The following is a 20,995-nucleotide window of genomic DNA, read 5'->3' as shown; positions in this document are numbered from 1 at the left end:
ATCGCCCCTCACGTTAGGGAGAAAGTTATACGATTTGTTAGATTATTCAATTATTCAACTTAGATAGATTTATAAAATTCTTTCTATTATTAAATTCCAAGTTTTACTATTGCTAATAGGTTTCCGTAATTGATTCATTTTTATACCAAATCACCCCCATTATAAACAAGATAAATACAACATATCAGGAAGAACATAGTGAAAAATCCTACCAGATCATTAAAAGAAATTAGACTTCTATCGAAATTTGATCTTCAGCAACTGTTAAAACACCAATCTGTGGTTAGTTTGAATTGTGAGCGTTTTTGCCAACGGCAACCATGGTCGTCGTGGTTAACGTCAAGCAAACAATAGCAATCAAATATTTACTTCAAGAAATCTATTGGGCAATCCTCATGTAATCCAAATTTAAAAATACTCGCGCGTCGCAGCATGCGTGAAATAATAAAAATGACAGTTGTGCATTGCTTCCGTATTCAGTGGTGTGCCCTTGAAAACGCGAGAACTTTTAAATTTGGATTCCGTGAGGATTGTCCTTAAACGTTTGAATTTGTTAAAAGTTGTATCGTTGGATTACTGGCGAATTTTGGTAGAAAAGCTAAAACCGCAAAAACTGACTGATCGAAAAAACGAAACTGACAAAGACGGGTGGCGTTTTTGGGTCGGGCATCAGCGGAACGAACGTTTTGATAAATTCAAGTGGTTGTAAAAGTAAATATTGATCCATATTTAAGAGAACATAGTCAGCCATTGGTTCCAAAAGTAAGTAGTAGACGGCCTTTTTGTTCCAATGATCGCTTGAGGGTAGAAAAACGAATAAGCCAATGAACCACTAATAGAGACTCTTTATATTAGCTAAGCAGGTGCAATCAGTGTTATATAATGAGTGATGGATCATTTACAATGTCCCGTACCTATGTAAACTTCCTGATATGTTGTCTACAATCACCCAATACTATCCTGTTGTACTGAACTGATCCTTGAAACACTATTTTGCGTGCCTTGCGGCTGACTCCTAATCGTCCCGAATATTGTTTCAACAACAAACGAACTAATATGCGTACCCAACCACCCACGGTGAACATCCATCCCGCATGTACGAACCTAATCAAACTCCAACCCACGGACCCCGAATTCCAAATTGCCATCCTCATCGTCGTAGTCGAACAACGGTATCAATTCCATATTCCTACCAGCACCGGTAGCGCGCTCCGGTAAGGCCCTCTGTTACACAATCACCTCCATGCGGTTGCCCTTGCGCTGAACCCGGGTCTGGTTGTACGGGTTGTCCACCAGACCGCCGCACTTGAACGTGAACACCACCGTCTGTTGGCCGAAATTGGCCTCAAATCTGTTGGGCAGTCCGAACAAAGTTAGAAACTCTTAAATAAAACATAAATATACTCTTAGGCTTACTCTGTACTGATTACGATTTCGGGTGATTTGGCAGTGGCATTCTGGATCACCAGGAACAGCTTTGTCACAATCTCGATGGAATGGGCCGTCTGGAATACGAAGTCGCCCTTCTTCTTGCCAATTTCCGACTACATGGGAGAATGTGTGGTAAACATGAGTAACAATAAGAAAAATGTATACCAATGCTGAGCTTTTATCATATTTTTTAATTTGTATAAAAATTAGCCATGTCGTTGAAAACTTAGAACTTTAAACTATGAATGTGCAATCCTTTTCAATCTGGCGAAGACTTAACGCGGTATTAATATTAAAATGCTTTGTTATTATTTTTTTTAGATCTAGATCTAGGGTCCCCCAATAAAAGTTACCTGATATCTGAGTATGGTAACAGTAACTGGAGGGGCCCTCCTTAGTCGTGCGGTAAGATGCACGGCTACTAAGCAAGACTCGATTCCCGGTCCGGTCTAGGAACTTTTCAGGTTGGAAATTAGGACCAAAATGCATCTATTTTCCAAACTATGAATCATTCCCAAAATCGTTCAGACCATATCCCGTAGAACCAGCCTTTAACACTCTTTTTGATGGCGTATACGTCACTGTTGCAGATTATGGGGCGCCCCTTTGAAAAGCCTCTTAAAAGAAGGCTTCTGAGCATTTTGAAAGAAGGCTTCCGAGCCTTTTAAAAGGAGACTTCCGAGCCACTTGAAATTTGGCTTCATAGCCTCTTGAAAGGAAGCCTTTGAGGACTTGTGGAGGCTTCCGAGCCTATTGAATGGTATTTTCTGAACATCCTGAAAGTATGCTTCTAAGCCTTTTGAAAAGAGGCCGTCAAGGCTGAAAGAGCTTGAATTCCGAGCTTTTTGGAAAAAGGATTCGTAGCCTCTTAAAACGAGGCTTCGGAGCCTCCTGAAAGAAGACTCCCGAGACTTTTGAAAAGAGGCTTGCTTCTCAAAAAAAAAACCTCTCGAAGAAGGCTTCCGAGCCTCTTGAAATGAGACTTCCAAGTCACTCGAAAAGAGAGCCTCTTGAAAGGAGAATTCCGAACCTTTGAGGACTGTTGGAGGACAGGAACACAGTCTTCGACCAGAGGTCGTACAGACTGAACACTTAACTCCTAGCATGAAAAAACGGACGGGACACGTAACACCCAGTGGACCGACCAGTGGAGAAATTTTTCGATTGGAAAAATATTCCTCCTTACCGGAGCGGGAATCCAACCCACACTCAATAGCAATTACGTCTAGATGCTTGACGCACGGATCGGCCACGTAGCCCACGAAGAATCTTAAAAGAAGTATTCCGAGTCTTCTGGAAGAAGGCTTCGTAGCATTCTGAAACGAGGCTTCGGAGTTTCTTGAAAAACGGATTCTAAACCTTTTGAAAAGAGGTTTCCGAGCCTCTTGAAAGGAGGCTTCCGAACTTCAAAGAGCGATCCAAGCCTCGTGAAAAAAATTTCCGAATTTCTTAAAAGGAGGATTCCGAGTCTCTTGGAAGGATGCTTCTGAGCCTTTTTAAAGAATGCTTACAAGCCTTTTTAAAGGAGACTTCCGAGCTACTTGATAGGTGGCTTCCGAGCTTCCGAGCCTTTGAGGACTTGTGGAGGCTTCCGAGCCTATTGAATGGAGGTTTCTGAGCACTTTGAAAGGACGCTGCTAAGCCTTTTGAAAGGATGCTTCCAAGTTTCTTAAAAGAAGATTTTCGAGTCTTTTTAAAGGAAGTTTTGGAGCCTCCTGAAACGAAGCTTCGGAGGTTCTTGAAAGAAGGTTTCCGAGCCACTCGAAAAAAGGCTTCCGAGCCTCTTGAAAGAAGGATTCTGAGCTTTTGAGGGCTTGTGGAGACTTTCGAGCCTATTGAATGGGGGTTTCTGAACGCCTTGGAAGGACGCTTCAAAGGCTTTTGAAAGCAGGCTCCCGAGTCTCCTTAAGAAGACAGGAACACAGTCGTCGACCAGAGGTCGTACAGACTTAACACTTAACACCTAGCATGAAAAAACGGACAAAACACATAACACCCAGTGGACCAATGGAGAATTTTTCAATTAGGAAAATGTTCCTCCTTACCGGAGCGGGAATCAAACCCACATTCCATAGTACCTGCTTGACGTCCCCAAACGCACGGCCACAAAGCCCACCAAGAATCTTAAAAGAACTCCGAGACTTCTGAAGGGAGGCTTCGGAGCCTCCTGAAACGAGGCTTCAGAGTCTCTTGAAAGAAGTATTCCCAGCCTTTTGAATAGAGGACTCCACGTCGCTTGAGAAGAGGTTTCCGAGCCTCATGAAAAAAGCCTTCTAAGCCTCATGAAAGGAGGCTTCCGAGCTTCAAAAAGCGGTCCAAGTCTTCCGAACCTCTTCAAAGGAGGATTACAAGCCTCTTGAAAGGAGGCTTTTGAGCCTTTTGAAAGTAGGCCTCCTAGCCTCTTGAAAGGAGACTTCCGAGCCACTTGAAAAGGGGCTTCCGAGCCTTTTGAAAGGAGGCTTCCGAGCCTTTGAAGATTTCTGGAGGCTTCCGAGCCTATTGAATGGAGGTTTCTGAGCACCTTGAAAGGAGGCTTCCAAGTTTCTTAAAAGAAGAATTCCGAGTCTTTTGAAAGGAGGCTTCGGAGCCTTTTAAAAAGAGGATTTCGAGTCGCTTGAAAGGTGGCTTATTCCATGCCTCTTGGAAGAAGGGTTCCAAACAGGGTTCCAAATCCCTCGAAAGGAGGCTTCTGATCTATTTGAAAGAAGGCTTCCGAGCCTCTTGAAGGGGGTTTCCGAGCCACTTAAAAAGAGGCTTCCGAGCCTCTAGAAAGGAGGATTCTGAGCCTTTTGGACTTTTGGAGACTTCCGAGCCTATTGAATGAAGGTTTCCGCGCACCTTGAAAGAACACTTCTAAGCCTTTTGAAATGAGGCTTCCGAGTCTCTTTAAAAAGACAGGAACACATTCTTCACCAAGACGATCCAGTGCCATGAACTCAATCCTACATTCCATTAAAATTCCACATGAACTCGTGGTGCAGAGGTATACTCGGCTTGCACTGGACGAGTGACTGCATCATTGATTCTATTTCATTTCCGACAGACAGTGACGACGTGGTCAGCACCGTCATTGATCATTTAAAATAGTAGAGCTCGCGGACTGTGCACATTAAGGTTGGAAAGCAAAATCCCATCCCATCCCATGGTATCGGATTCCTTGTCATTGTGGCATTGAATGCAACGAACGAGCTGATATGCTGGCAAGACTTGTTTCATCTCGACAATACCTAGGTTCCGAACCTATTTACGGTGTATCTGCGTGCTCTCTTAGAATGGAACTAAAATTATTGGAACATTCTAAAATACAGGACACGGTAGTCCTCAACGGACACGAAACCTGGACGATGGTCGTGGAGGACCAAGGCACACTTGAAGTTTTCGATGGTGGGGTGCAGAGGGCGGACGGTACAAGGAGGAGGAGGGGAATGAACCACGAGTTGCATGAGCTTCTGGGAGAAGCAACCATTGTTTACACCGCGAAAATTGGACCACTGGGGTGGCCCGGGCACCTAGCCAGAATGTCGAACAGTAAACCGGTGAAAATGGTTCTCGACAACGTTCTGACGAACACAAGAAGGCGAGGTGCACAGCGGGCAAGGTGAATCGATCAGGTGGAAGATGACTTGCCGACCCTCCATAGACTGCGTGGTTGGCGACGTGTAGCCATGGACCGAGCCGAATGTAGAAGACTCTTATATACCGTACAGGCCACTTCGCCCTTAGTCTGAACAAATAATAATAATAATTGGTAAAACACATGTAGCACAGAAAGTTATAAATGCAAAATGTATTACGTAACTATACATTTGGGCGTTTAAAAGTTCAAGTTTTCAAACAATGGCCTTCATATGGTAGATAGTGAACAGTGCAATCAATTTATCATATAATACCTACTTTAAAGCTACTGAATTTTACTTTCGAAAATGTTAGTTACCTGAAACAGACACCCCGTGGGCGACTCCGATCGGTCCGACATGTTTGAGCTGTAATTATCCTACATAATGGGCGAGCGAGGGAGTCAAGGTTTTTGGCGGAGTTATGGCAAAAGCGGCATTCCAGGATCCAAAGGTTCGATGATCGTGGTGTGGTTGTGGGTGTGACGCAGAAGCATTTACACACGGTGGATGCATGGTAGATGAAGGGAAAAAAAGAAACCATTCGAGCACACCAAAAGAAGATACTACTGTTAGAATAATTGCTAGATTACAACTGATGATGATGGTGTCGATGTAGTTTGCTAGCATTTCATAAAATCTACTTTGCTTTGACGGTATCTACCTTTTTACATCGAATGGTGCAGAAAGCAAGATTCCTAACTTACCGCCCTGATGTGAATAACGGCAATATCGTCGAAGTACGGACTAAGGGACATTCGGTAGATCTCCGACGCTGGTATCCGATATTTAATTTGCATGGTTTTCTGGTCCAACAACAACATTGAGTTGGTTGATATCACCATCAGGATCGGAATGAACTATGGAATGTTAAAGGCTTATTTTTCCAGATTGGATTCACTAACAGCTAGATACAAACCTTCCCACTAGATCGAGCGATCTTGTTGATAATGTCTGCAAAAACAACATACTGGTCGTTGTGCTCGCAGCTGACACGTTTCCACTGGATGTTCTGTCGTAACCGAATGTAATCACCGTGGAAGGGATGCGCCACCGTTCGGGGGTAGGAGATCTTCCGATCCTTGAATATTATGCTGGCAGTGACTTTCTCGCGCATTCGATTCCGCGCCGGTTGGTCGAAGGATTTCCTGTATTTGTAGCATCGCCATCGATGGAATATGTTGCGCAACAGCTGCGATGTTTCCGTCAGAAAAGTCGGAGCCGTTGGCCAATCGTGACAGATAGGACTCATGTTGTCGTGTGGCAGTCGTAGCAGCAGAGTAACAAGAAATTCACGGGTCTGCGATTTATAAATTTTCTTCAGATATTGTGTAATGCAATTTGAGTATGCAAATAAGAAGGTGTACCTTGATAAGAATCAGGAACCGTCCAATGACCTGTACCGCCCAATGTGCTTGCTTCTTGAACTCAGTTATCCGCACCTTCTCTCGTTCCTGAAATGATTAAATTTTCTCATTTGAATTCATATCAAATGATAAGTTTTTTTTTACCATACCTTCCAACTTTTCCAGTGCATCGCTATGATCGTCTGACTTCTTCGCAAAGCAAGAAAATGTTTTCGTTTCGTGTAACTTCGGTACGTCTTCTGAATCAATACAGCTAATTCGTTCAGCCGCACTTTGCGAAACTCGTCCAGCTCATATACGGTCCGGGGACTCCGGATGAACACTTTTTTCCGTCCAATAGTGAACTCCGCTCCAGGCAGTGGCACGCTGCGGATAATGAGAGCTACACCGTCGATAGTCGATCCACTGAAATGCGGCCACGTGTACTGACAGAGAAGCTTATAGCGCTGCACGAAACGGGAGTGTAGCATGTTGAAGTAGTGACCGTTCCGCCATAGGTTGATCAACGGTATTAAACTGCGGTAAAAAAAAACCCAAAAAAATAAGTTAGAACAAGTTTGAACCCGAGCACATCTTACCACATGTATCGGACTTGGTGCTGTATCAAACCTAGCTCAAGCATCTTCGGTTGTTTCAGTTCGTTAGGTTTAATGCAGAAGATGTAATGATTGTAGCGTTGTTCCAGCTGCTTCAGCAGCGTTTGTAGCGAGGTACGTAGATTTGTACTAAGACTAGTCGGTTTTCGACCTGTGCTGTGCCGTTTTGGGTTACCCTCCGGGAAAAGGCTGGCCACGATCGGCAGTTCACAGTTTTGGTACAGGCAGGCGCTTATGTGCTTCGGTAGCAGGTCCAAGTTTTTCTCGATAAACCCAAGACTGTTGTATAGCACTGGTCCCTCAAAATGACGAATTCTAGAGAGAGAAAAACGATCGCATAGCTGTTAGTTTACAACTACTCGTAAATATAATCTAACGTATTTACATCAAATCCTATCCTCGAATAATAGGATACACATAATAGGATAAATAGAATAACACATTACAGAAGCTGAATTTCAAAATATGTTGTATGGTGGACTTCTAGTGCGAAGGTTTTTCTACAACTTTGCCTAATGGTTCGTTATTAGAATTCAACTAATAACGGAGCTAGAGCGCTAGTTGCAGTAACTTAAACTAAATGATTGGAATTTTGTTATCATTTAGTCTAAGTTACTAAAACTATAGCTATAACTCCGTTACTAGTGGAATTCAAACAACGAACCATTAGACAGAATTGTAGAAAAACCTTCGCACTAGAAGTCCACCATACAACATATTTTGAAATTCAGCTTCTGGAATGTGTTATTTACAAACTACTAAATGATCGAACGCAAATTACTGAATGATCATTAACATCCTTGAATAGGAACAAAGCGCCTCAAAAATGTATCAGATACAGATACCTTGTATATCTGGACAATCCCATAACCCATTAGTAGGTAATAGTTAGTTATTCTTATCTTAATTTTCACTTTGGTGAAAATCATATACCTACCCTATTCGTAGTAGGACATTCGGGCATAACATTCCAAAAAGAGCGATGAGAATTTGAAGAATGGCTGTTTTATCTTTAAGTAACCAGCCGTGACTCATAAATGGCACATAAGTTATCGGGAAATACTCATTATTGAGCGTAAGTGAAAAAGTGACTAAATAGGAAATATAATATTTAGAGGTTGTTCATAATTGAACTGTCATGGCCCATGAGTAAGCAGAAGTGGTTTCTAACAATCCATTTAAACGTACTTTATTCATCGAAACTTTAAGCATTGTTTATCAATCACATTTATCAATCAACTTTTTTTATTTAACTTGAAGACCAAGGATATTTTTGATCTTTTAGTAATTTAGTAGTTTATCAATTTATCAACTCATTCCAGAGGCTGACTTCTAAAATGTTTAGTATGGTATACTTCTAGTGTGAATTTTTTTTTTCTCCAACTCTGACTGCAGACTGCCTGGTTGGCGAGTTGAGAGTGGAGACGACTTCTGGCGAGAGAGCTGAGTGGAGATGACTTCTATACACTGCAAAAATAATAAAAATACTACAACTAGCACTTTAACTCCGTTATTAGTGAAATTCAAACAATGATTTGTTTGAAAGAGTTATAGAAAAAACTTCAGACAAGAAGTCCACCACACTACACGTTTTGTAATTCAGCCTCTGGAACAGGTTAATATTGATATACTTAGACATCTTTAGGGTTTCCGGGCTTATAAAGTGCCTAAAGTCTAAAGAACAATCAGTAGTCTATTCCTTAAGGATCACAGAAACCTCTATGATTATTCCAAAGACTCTGATTAACTTTGAAATCACCTTTTGATAACACAAAGAACCTTGTCAGCTAATGACTTCATATGCCGTGTGCAGTAAAATTTTTTTTTTTTTTTTTTTTTTTTTTTTAACTAATTTTATTTGCTAATTATCTAATACATGCATTCATCTCTTAGACTAGGTGTTCCGTGTTTTCTTAACACTATCATCCTTATTTGCTATGTTACGCTTTTAGTTATTATTAATACATTTCAATTGCCTCTGGCAGTTAGAATTTTTCCTCTGGTTGAATTGAACCATGTAGGAATTACAATGTTTTCAACTTAAACTAAACTTAACCTATTTTATACTAAGGGTACAAGGAGTTAATCGTTGCAATAGAAGATTGCAACGATTTTTGTCTAAAATTGGAAATTATTTTGTTGGACATTTGTTGCAATGTCTCAATATAAGAAATTCTATGAAGTTCATTGGTACTATACCACGGAGGCAACTTCAGAATCATTTTCAAAATTTTATTTTGAATCCTCTGGAGTGCCTTCTTTCTGGTATTGCAGCGACTAGCCCATATTGGCACAGCATACAACATGGCAGGTCTAAAAATTTGTTTGTAAATCAAAAGTTTGTTCTTGAGACAAAGTTTTGATTTTCTGTTTATAAGTGGATATAGGCACTTAATATATTTGTTACATTTGGCTTGAAGGCCTTCAATGTGATTTTTAAAAGTTAATTTTTGATCTAGCAGAAGTCCTAAATATTTAGCTTCGCTAGACCAATTAATTGGAACCCCATTCATAGTGACAATATGTCTGCTAGAAGGTTTCAAATAAGAAGCTCTCGGCTTATGTGGGAAAATTATAAGCTGAGTTTTGGAAGCATTCGGGGAAATTTTCCATTTTGCAACTAAGTGGAGAAAATATTTTGCAATCTACTACAAATGACACGAAGGCATCGCCCTTTGGCCGAGAGCCCTGTGTCATCTGCAAACAAAGATTTTTGACACCCTGGTGGTAAATCAGGTAAGTCAGAAGTAAAATGTTATACAATATGGGCCCCAGTATGCTGCCTTGGGGACACCAGCCCTTACAGGTAATCTATCAGATTTAGTATTCTGATAGTTTACCTGCAGTGAGCGATCTGATAAATAATTTTGGATCAGTTTAATGATGTACAGAGGAAAATTAAAATTCATCAATTTTACAATCAAACCTTCATGCCAAACACTGTCAAATGCTTTCTCTATATCAAGAAGAGCAACTCCAGTCGAATATCCTTCAGATTTGTTGAGCCGAATTAAGTTCGTAACTCTTAATAACTGATGAGTGGTTGAATGCCCATGGCGAAAACCAAATTGCTCATCAGCAAAAATAGAATTGTCATTAATATGAACCATCATTCTATTTAAAATAATCTTTTCAAACAGTTTGCTTATTGAAGAAAGCAAACTGATTGGGCGATAACTAGAAGCCTCAGCTGGATTTTTGTCCGGCTTCAAAATTGGAACAACTTTGGCGTTTTTCCATTTATCTGGGAAGTATGCCAATTGAAAACATTTGTTAAATAAATTAACCAAAAAGGATAAAGAGCTCTCAGGAAGTTTTTTGATAAGTATGTAGAAAATACCATCATCACCCGGGGCTTTCATATTTTTAAATTTTCTAGTAATAGATCTCACTTCATCCAAATTGGTTCCCAACGAAGGGTCAAACCATTCTCTTGATTGAGAATGTCTTCGAAGCTCCATGTAACCTGATCCTCAATTGGACTAGTGAGACCTAGACTAAAATTATGGGCACTCTCGAACTGCTGAGCAAGTTTTTGAGCTTTTTCGCCATTAAAAAAAAAATTCCCTCTTTAAGCGCTGGAATTGGCTTTTGAGGTTTTTAAGAATTTTGTTAATTTCAAAAGGGTTTCGAACTGGGGTTCAACTTCGAGACATTATTCTCAAAGTTGGTATTTCTCAGAATAGCGAAACGTTTTTTAATTTCATTTTGCAAGTCTCGCCAAATAACTTTCAACGCGGGATCGCGAGTTCTTTGGTATTGCCTTCGCCTCACATTTTTAAGACGGATCAGTAGCTGAAGATCGTCGTCAATAATAATGGAGTTGAATTTAATTTCACATTTAGGAATTGCAATGCCTCTGGCTTCGACAATTAAATTTGTCAAAGATACGAGAGCATTATCAATATCACTTTTGGTATCGAGAGGAATATCAACATCAAAATTCCTATCGATATACGTTTTATATAAATCCCAATCAGCTCTATGATAATTAAAAGTAGAGCTGATTGGATTATAAATGGCTTCTTGTGAGATTTCAAATGTCACAGGAAGGTGATCAGAGTCAAAGTCAGCATGAGTTACCAATTGACCACACAGCTGACTTGAATCCGTTAAAACTAAATCAATTGTAGAAGGATTTCGACTGGAAGAAAAACAAGTTGGTCCATTGGGATATTGAATAGTATAATATCCCGCAGAACAATCTTCAAATAAAATTTTACCATTGGAATTGCTTTGTGCATTATTCCATGAACGGTGTTTGGCATTGAAGTCACCAATTACGAAGAATTTTGATTTGTTGCGAGTCAGAATTTGAAGATCAGCTTTCAACAAATTCTTTTGCTGCCCATTGCATTGAAAAGGCAAGTAGGCTGCAATGAAGGAAAATTGTCCAAAATTTGTTTCAACAGAAACTCCCAAGGTTTCAAAAACTTTGGTTTCAAACGAAGAAAATAATTTATGTTTGATACGTCTATTAATGACAATGGCGACCCCACCACAGGCGCTGTCAAGACGATCATTTCTGTAGATAAAATAGTTTGGATCTCTTTTAATGGAGAGTCCTGGTTTTAAATACGTTTCAGTTATAATGGCAATATGCACATTATGAACTGAAAGGAAGTTGAATAATTCATCTTCCTTACCCTTTAGAGAGCGGGCATTCCAATTTAGAACTTTCACACAATTATTTGGATCCATTGAAACGGAGTCCGATAACAATTTTTGTGTGTACTTTATACCAACCTGAACAGCTTCAGGAATGGTATTTGCTTTGAACATTGCATCAATCATGTGATGCAATTGTTCAGTTAAAAATCAAAATCGGAAGCAGTCATGCTACCTGAATCGGCAACATGACCATTATTTTCCGTTGGGACATGGGTATAAACCTCATTTTGAGAAGAGAAATTTTGTCTACCAGCAGCGATGTTTGCATACGTAGGTACATTCGAAAAATTGGAATTTACTGAAGTGCTTGCTACCCGTTGACGAGCGGCAAAATTTGTTTGTGAATTGTGGTGGGTATGAATTGCTCGACCGGTAACCGGTTTCGAAATTTGAGCGTTTGAAAAATTTCTACCCGTCGAATCTGGGATCCGATTGGAATTTCCGTCATCAATTTTGCACGGGAATTCAAAACTTTTTGCGTGAAGGGCATTCCCAGAAATTGGATTTATGATTGCCCCCACAGTTTGCGCACTTAAATTTATTGGAATCTTCTCTCACAGGACATGCATCCTTGGCGTGAGAGGTTCCACCACAAATCATGCATTTAGCATCCATGTGACAATGTTTGGTTCCATGACCCCACTTTTGGCACTTACGGCACTGGGTAGGGTTTTGGAAATTTCCCCCAGGCCTGCGTAAATGTTCCCATGTAACACGGACATGAGACATAATACAGGCCTTTTCCAAGCTTTTCATATTATTTAGTTCACTTTTGTTAAAATGAACTAAATAAAATTCTTGAGAAATGCCCCTCTGGGAAGTACCAGAATGGGATTTCTTTTTCATCTTAATTACTTGGACTGGTGATAATCCAAGTAATTGAGAAATTTCAATTTTAATCTCATCCAGTGATTTGTCATCACTGGGGAGACCTTTCAAGACGACTTTGAACAATCGCTCAGTTTTGTCGTCGTATGTGAAGAATTTATGGCGCTTCTCAGTTAAATAGTGAAGAAGGCGTTTGCGATCGTCAAAGGATCCCGGCAAAACGCGGCAGTCACCCTTCCTAGCAATCTGAAATGAAACCTTGATCCCCTGAAGGTTACTCAAAATCTCATTCCGGAAGCCAGAAAACTCGGCAACAGATACCACAATTGGCGGAATCCTTTGCTTTTTCGCATGAATCGAATCACCTGGGCTAGAGGTAGATTCGATTTGCTCAAATTCATCATTAATCAAATCGAACTGATTGCTCAGTTCGATTGGAGAAGAATTATTTCCGATATTAGAGTTAGAAGGAATATCTGAATTCTCCAGCTTCCTTCTATTTTTTCCGCGCTTGGGCAGGACGGTCTTGAAACCTTGTTTCTTTGAAGGAAGTGGAGAATTCAGAGACTCCCCCTTCCTCTTGTTTTTGTCAATACTCATTGCTGAGCGTGGAGACGTGACCTTCTAAGAGGTTTTTTCCCAGAACGGTGTCCCTGCAGGATTACCACCGCTTGTCGGAATTTTACTTCCGCAAACGGGTCCAACGTAAAACGAAGGCACGGGTCCTTGCAAAGATCGTAACGGGATCAGTGGGTACAAATAGCGCTAAGAAGCACCGTTGAAATTAAAATAGCTTCGGGTAGTATTAAAAACTTCCTTCCGCAAAGAGAGAAAGAACCGCACAGCACGAAAGCACGATGCGGTCTGTGCAGTAAAATTTATAATGCCTTACACTCGCTTGTATTATTGAGACGGTGTACTCCCCAACATATCCGGATTCAACTGGTCAGGTCTCTTTTAGTTCCACTGTTTGATTATGGTGATATTTTGTTTGGCCTTGTAACTAAAAAACACGAAAAACTAAATCAAGTATTCAACGCTGCTACACGATATGCTTTTAATCTGAAAAAGTTTGATCATTTATCCAATTATAGAAAGGCCATTCTTGGAACTGATTTTACAAATCATTTAAAGTTTAGAACCTGTATCCAAACATTCAAAATTATTAACAACTCTCAATTTATCTTCGAGATTTTTTAGATATACTCGTTCTTCGCGAGGTTCGTTACTTATCGTTCCTAGATGTTTCACAAACAGTTTAAGAGACTCCTTCCGCCTACGAGCTATAAGAATTTGGAACGATTTACCTAGGAATCATAGGTGCGAAAGAAGTTTTTCTTTATTTAAGCGGAATCTAAATATCTTATTCAGTATGTAGTTATTGGTATTAGATGTTGCATAGTAGCATAAGCATTGAAAATCAATATGTGATTATTTATGTTGCTATACGGTAATTGTTAATAAATAAATAAAATAAATAAATAAATAAATAAATATGTTCTTACCACAGATCATGTAAAGGACAATACTTTAATTGTCACCTCCATGAAAATGGATTCGTAGGACATGTCCTACCTGTCCCACCCTCTCCCGGAGCCACTGGTCGGGAATATACGCTCGCTATCGGTACACTCAACCAGCAGGTGAGAGATTTCCTATTACAACTACTTTTCAAGTAAACTTAATTGATTGGTTTCTTGAACTTCATTAGTTGTTTTTGATTGTCCCGTGTTTCCCGGGATGTTCGGGATTTTAAGAAATAATTTCCGGGATTCGGAAAATCCCGAAATATCACAAATCCTGGGGTTGTTTGTCCCGGGATAAACTCTAATATCTTCTTGTTTCTTGACATTACAAAATATTATGTCTAGAGCCGTTCCTTTTTTCGTAAGAGCTGTGAAAGTAAACCAACGGATTGAGAAAAATAAAATTTTGGGATATACTGATTTCTCGTTACCGAAAATCATATCTATCCATCCAGTAATAATGGAAATATTGAAATAATATATGAAAGACATCACCTGGACTGGAACATGAGAACAAATTTAGTGTATCCCTATTGTGCATACGCGTGTTAAAGAACTTGGTCATGGATATCATAATCTTGTGAAAACGAGGCCTGGAAGTCTGACATTATAAATACCTCTTAGTATAGTCGGATGACACTGACTTGAAACGGTGAGTGGGCTAATGGCTAGGCTGTCTTCCGTCTTCTAAAACCGTGGCATTGCAGCACCAGAGTCTCCCCAGCAGTGATGGAGTATAGCCCTATCAGCACGTCCGGTGGGCCACTATCCGGGATGCGGGTGGTCGACGAGCAGGTCCTTGATATTATCGAATTCGTAAGCGAAAGGCTAACCATCTGAAACAGAACCTCAGCTCCGCCAGGCTTCGAGTCGCAAGACAAGAACAGGGGTGGCATTGCGCACCTCGACTCAAAACGAACAAGCCATGCAAATTTGCATACGAAAGAGCTCTCGAAAGAAGATGCGCAATGAGGTTGCAGGACGCTTTTACCAGGCGGGTGATGGGAAACTAGAAGGTCGACAAAGGTGCCCAAACCAATGCCTTCTCCTTCCTTGAATGAGCGACTATGGTCCTGACCTGACGGCCCTGAGGAAAAGGCTGCGTCTAACCGAAACGGCCCAGCCATCAATCCAGCGAAGGCGCTCAGAGCAAAGCCAAACGACGTGCGACTAAAAAGGTCAATATGTCTGGACGGAGCAGACCAAGGTCCCGGCCGGTGTCATTGACACAACGGATCGGAAATCCCTGGCAGCTGGTCAGTAGGGCAAAGCGGAAGTCAAACGCATCTCGACACGCAAAGAAAGCTAAGGACAGAGGCGAGGCCTTATTGGTGAAAACTGATAAGGATATGGATGCCGAAGTCCTTAGATCGATGCGGACGGCCAAAAAGCTTTAAGCGCCGGGTCAGGACGTACGAAGCGTCGGACGCATCAAGATTGGTGAAATGCTCTTCGTTCTGAAACGTAAAGCGCAAGTTAGCAGGACGGACTATAAGAAGCTGGCCCAAGAGGTTTGCACACTTAATTTTATTACCGGGATCTCAGCAATTTGTTCTACTTTTAACGAGATTCGCACAGCCGAGCCCCAGTAAACATGATTTTTGCCGAAATTTCTGTCAAAATTAATGAAAATCAGCAAATAATTTGTCGAGAATCAGCTAAAAAACGACATATTTGCCGGGATATCGGTTTATATTCTTCTGGGCACACGGCTGTGCTAGTTTTTGCCGAGCTGCAGAAATTAAAACTGAGTGTATAGGGTGACGGCGTCAAGGTAAGGTCGTTCAGGCGGAAGTTACCCTCTAGTGCAAGTAACTGTATAAGGCCACGAATGCTTTCGACGTCGACATTGCCTGTAGCGGCCGAACGTTAGAATCGTGGCGACTAGCTGTCTAGATTAAATCGCTTAAGTCTGAGGGAACCTTTATTCCTAGTCTGATTCTTTCTGCGTCACCTTCTCTGGGTCCGCGTTGTTTTTGACATCATCTACTCGTCTCTTCCTATGGGCGTTCAAGATAGTTCTGACTCCGAAGTTGGAAATGGGATTCCTTTTATTTTCAATGGCTCAACGAAGAAAAAAAGCAGAGCCAGCGAATCTCGAAAAAGCCAAGTGAAAGTGAGCCCTAATCAAATATGGTCAATTGCACAACGGGTGGAAATACTCAAAAATGTGCAGCTTTTGTGATTTCACATCAGGATGAACGAGATTTTTCTTACTCTTATGGGAATATATAAAATCCCAGATGCCCCATTTTTTCGATTTATTAGCTAGAAAGGGAGCATAAAGAGCAAACAGAACAACCTCCAAGCGCTCATGTGGAGCTCATCCTCAACTTCTTTAATGCTTTCGACACCGCTGTAAAAGCTGTTCTTCCTAAATCTGACTCCTCTCCTGAAGCAGTTTACTTCAAACATACACCTCCTGGAGTATTCTTCCAAAATTAGACTTTTTTAAATTTTTAGCTAACAAATTATAATGCAATGTTTTTGCTTTATGTGAAACATGGCGAACACCAGATGTAAACCTTAATTTTTCTGATTTCAAAATAATCCGCAACGATTGGACAAATCGATATGGAAGGGTGGTTTTCGGGATAAAAAACACCACTCCTTCTACAGAGTTTATGATTTTTGAAATCCCGAAAATCCCGGGATACCCGGGACAAAAAATCTTTTTTTACTTCAGGCTTACTAATAGTGTTTATACCGTTTATACTCACAATTTATATTTGCATTGAACGCCCAACGCCAAGGGGAATTTCTCACAAAGAAAACACAAGATTAGAGTTTTCTTTACCCTGTGGCGGTCTACTGACTGATACTTCTGCCAGCAACTGCAGCTCTCTTATATTTAAACAACAATTATCTACAATATATCGCTAGCTAACAATATTCCTTGATATTACAAAAGAGCAGATACATCTAACTGGTGCATTATTCCTACTTCAAGGTGCGTCTATGGGGAAACATTATTTTTCAAAAATCAGTATCTCTGAAACACCCACCACGTGAAAGTAGATGCTCTCCTCTTTCATATTGTAGTGGGTAAACTAAAATGTTCTATCGGGGAATCTAGAACAATTTTTATTTGTTTCACTATTTTTGGTGCAAATTCCATATAAATCTCAAATGATAGCCGATTTAACCCCCCCAAAAATGTATGGAAAAATGACCTCCGATAGAACATTTTAAAAATGCACCTACGTGAAAGAGGAAAACCTATACTTTCGCGTAGTGAGTGTTTTAGAGATACTGATTTTTTGAACATAAGCCTCTTCGGACAAACACATCGTGACTTATCTTCCGTCTACAACTAGGAGTCGCACACTATCCGATACATATTTCTGCAATTCTCTACACAGCCTGAAATATTTTGTAAATTTACATTCATTTTGATGCACATATCTGAAGCATAAAAAAGGTCTAAAAGTAAACATTTAATTTTAAATCTTATTTGATTTAATTTATTGATTGATGTGAAAATAGTTTTAATACATCAAATAAAGTTTGTATCTGTCTTTCTATTTTATTTTATTTTGCAATTTTATTTTACGCGTAATTTAATTTTCATTACATAGTGTGCACGCCTCCTTCATCTCCTCGGCCCTCCTAACACCAAGCTATTCATCCTGAGCTCTTTGTCCCCTATGTTTATGTTTTGGTCCGAGTTCCTTCAGGACTTCTGCTGACCAGCTTCTGAAAGTTTTGGATTAAAACTCTTCTTCTTCTTCTAGACTTCTAGACTTCTAGACTTTTGCTGACCTGCCCCGATAAATTCGGTACGACGCTACCTATGATTAACGCAGCCAATTCATGAATGGCACCACGCGACTTATACAACCGATTCATGGATCCCGTACTGCGATTACGTCAAAGATTAGTTATTGTCGTCGGGGGTGACAATGGGTCACTGTTTCAACTACATAGAATGCTTGTAGAATAGATTTAATATATCTGAGGACAAGAAAACCCTCCTTCGCCGTGCGGTAAGATGCGCGGCTACAAAGCAAGACCATGCTGAGGGTGGCTGGGTTCGATTCCCGGTGCCGGTCTAGGAAATTTTCGGATTGGAAATTGTCTCGACTTCCCTGGGCATAAAAGTATCATCGTGTTAGCCTCATGATATAAAGATGCAAAAATGGTAACTTGGCTTAGAAACCTCGCAATCAATAACAGTGGAAGAGCTTAATGATAACTACGCTGCGAGGCGGCTCTGTCCCAGTGTGGGGATGTAATGCCAATAAGAAGAAGAAAGAAGACAAGAAAACTTAATTATATGATTATAATTAAGTTTTCTTGTCCTCAGATATATTAACTCTATTCTACAAGCATTCTATGTAGTTGAAACAGTGACCCATTGCCACCCCCATTGTCACCCCCGACGACAATAACTAATCTTTGACGTAATCGCAGTACGGGTTCCGTGAATCGGTTGTATAAGTCGCGTGGTGCCAATCATGAATTGGCTGCGTTAATCATGGGTAGACCTTTTTGAACGATTTTGTCATCCGACCTCCAGACTGTCGGTGAAGGCTCTGACCCATTCTTACTCCCAGACCCATTGTCCCCCTGACGACGGTACTTTATTAGTTGGTCTTTGATTAAGTATTTGGGACTAGTTTATCGACAATAAGTTGTAGATCTGGAACCATTTCTGGGTCTATAACCCGTTGATGAATAGGGGGAGCTGTAACTGCTGGTAGAAGTATCGGTCAGTAACCTGCTATGAAGTATAGGGAACTCTACTATTGTGTTTTCGTGGTGACTCGTGAGCTTATGGTCCCAGTGCGATTCCACTGTGCATCTTCATTTTTGTAGAAAACCTACTTTCTGATACAAACGCAAATGCTATTTGCTTTTTGAAGTCAGACCAAGGATCGATTTAAATTGAAATTGAATTTAGTTTTAATTGGAATTATGTATCATCTAGCCTTCCTAAAATATGAACTTTATCCCTAATTTCGAAAAAAAAACTTTTTCAAAACAAAAGATAATGTTTTTAAAACATCGAAAATTCCTGGGATCCCGGGATATACAAGAATTTTCATCCCGAATCCCGGGATACACGCAGAAAAAACTATTTTAAAAACAATAATATTTGACATAAATTCAAAAAGAATTTCGCATTGTTTTGGCGGTAATAAGAATTATTGTTGTTTCAACAATCCATTATTGTTGTTTTCAAAAGAGCTCCGTAAGCTCGAACTTTATAAAGCTCTTATGAAAGCTTCGATTGATAAAAATAGTATTGTTGATTCAACAAGAGATCTGTTTGATTCAACAAGAGATTGATGTTTGATTCAAAAGTCATATTTTTTTGAATTAAACAGATTTTCTATTTGTTTATTTTGATAGATTTTAATAATCATTTATGTATTATGTTTATTTTTATATTTTCAAATATCTAGAGTCTATAAATTTTACAATATTTTTTCACTTTTTTTAGCTTTCAATTTCCACCTCAGTGCCAGAAGGGTAGGGATGGAACCAACATTCGCCAAGCTGAAAAAACAATTTTTGCATTTGTAATAAGGAACATAATACACATAATTAATTTGCTTGATTGTGAAGTTATTTCACTTACCTTTTTAACATGCATTGAACGATTTTTTATTTGTTAATTCCTCATGCATTTAGGGGTCTTGGCCTTGCGAGCAAAGGCGTAGAATTCCACCACTGCGGAAAGTAGTTTCTCTAGACCTTCAAATTGCTGCAATAGTAAAAGAAATAAGCAGATTTAAACATTTTCCTGCATTGCTAGAAAAATATACAAAACGTACCTTGATATAGGAAAATATCCCTCGCAATCACTATAAAAATTTCGAAATTTTTTCAAATTGTGTCACGCGATTGTTTACACTTACACTAAAATCAAGTCGAACATTTCAGAACGCCTATATTTTTTTTTCGAAACATATATATTTTATCATCTTATGTTTGACGGGAAATTGATTAGACTGCGGCCCTGCGGCTACAGAGCAAAAATATGTTCGATATTTCTGTAAGAACCATACCGCGAATCGCCACTGAATCTGTTGGCACCCCGCCCCAATATAGATCGTAAATCGAAACATATGACAGAAAATGTATTTTGCGCGGTAAAATCATTAATGTCAGTGATAATTTAGGATAATAAGGGGCCCTCCTTAGCCGGGCGGTGAGACGCGCGGCTATAAAGCAAGACCATGCTGAGGGTGGCTTGGTTCGATTCCCGGTGCCGGTCTAGGCAATTTTCGGATTGGAAATGGTCTCGACTTCCCTGGGCATAAAAGTATCATCGATCATCGTGTTAGTCTCATGATATACGAAAGCAAAAATGGTAACTTGGCTTAGAAACCTCGCAGTTAATAACTGTGGAAGTGCTTAATGAACACTAAGCTGCGAGGCGCCTCTGTCCCAGTATGGGGATGTAATGCCAATAAGAAGAAGAAAGAAGAAGAATTTTCACTGGCTAGGAAGTGCTTCTTCGTTTCCAATATGGCTATCATTAATCCCGTTAAGAGAAATGCTGCTCTTTCAAGTATCACTTTTAGTTTTATTACGGCGATGAAAACCATTATTTGCTCTACATGAATTTTATAAAACCAGCATAAAACTAAAATGCTACTGGGGTTATTAAACACCATTATAAACACTTTGCGAACCAAATATTATTATTGAGCTTATTGACACTTCCCACATAAAGGATACGAATCATTATAATTTTGGAAAAGATTATCTATTTTTTACACAAAAACGTACATGGCCAGCCGACATATAGAATTGTATTTTTTTCGATCAGTTGTCAAATCTCCTGTATATAATGCCAACTAACAACCTTTTTTTAAACTCAATTGATTTCAATTGACTGGCAAAAAGGTAAACATGTTCAACTTTCTTTTTATTCAATTGAGCTGTGAAAAGGCGTTTGAGCGTTCAATTCAAGCGACTTGTCTAATTCACTCGCCTTGTCTTAAATTAGC

General features: G+C 39.9%; 1 protein-coding gene across 1 annotated transcript in view; it reads right to left on the bottom strand.

Annotated features, from left to right (window-relative positions):
- Positions 1 to 193: 193 nt before the first annotated feature.
- The window catches only part of LOC134204382 (unconventional myosin-Ia), a 58,456-nt gene continuing 37,654 nt past the window's right edge, over positions 194 to 20,995 (bottom strand). The window contains exons 13-20 of the mRNA XM_062679200.1: positions 6,991 to 7,323; positions 6,562 to 6,928; positions 6,413 to 6,499; positions 5,965 to 6,345; positions 5,753 to 5,905; positions 5,366 to 5,425; positions 1,417 to 1,544; positions 194 to 1,351 (exon numbers count right to left, since the gene is read on the bottom strand). Of these exons, the coding sequence (XP_062535184.1) occupies positions 1,228 to 1,351; positions 1,417 to 1,544; positions 5,366 to 5,425; positions 5,753 to 5,905; positions 5,965 to 6,345; positions 6,413 to 6,499; positions 6,562 to 6,928; positions 6,991 to 7,323 (1,633 nt within the window). The 3' untranslated portion in view covers positions 194 to 1,227. The remainder of the gene's footprint in view (positions 1,352 to 1,416; positions 1,545 to 5,365; positions 5,426 to 5,752; positions 5,906 to 5,964; positions 6,346 to 6,412; positions 6,500 to 6,561; positions 6,929 to 6,990; positions 7,324 to 20,995) is intronic.

This window comes from Armigeres subalbatus, chromosome 1, assembly GCF_024139115.2.
Source record: "Armigeres subalbatus isolate Guangzhou_Male chromosome 1, GZ_Asu_2, whole genome shotgun sequence".
Classification (NCBI taxonomy): Eukaryota; Metazoa; Arthropoda; class Insecta; order Diptera; family Culicidae; genus Armigeres; species Armigeres subalbatus.
Note: the sequence above shows the minus strand (reverse complement) of the source record. Positions and strands in the feature narration are given on the sequence as shown.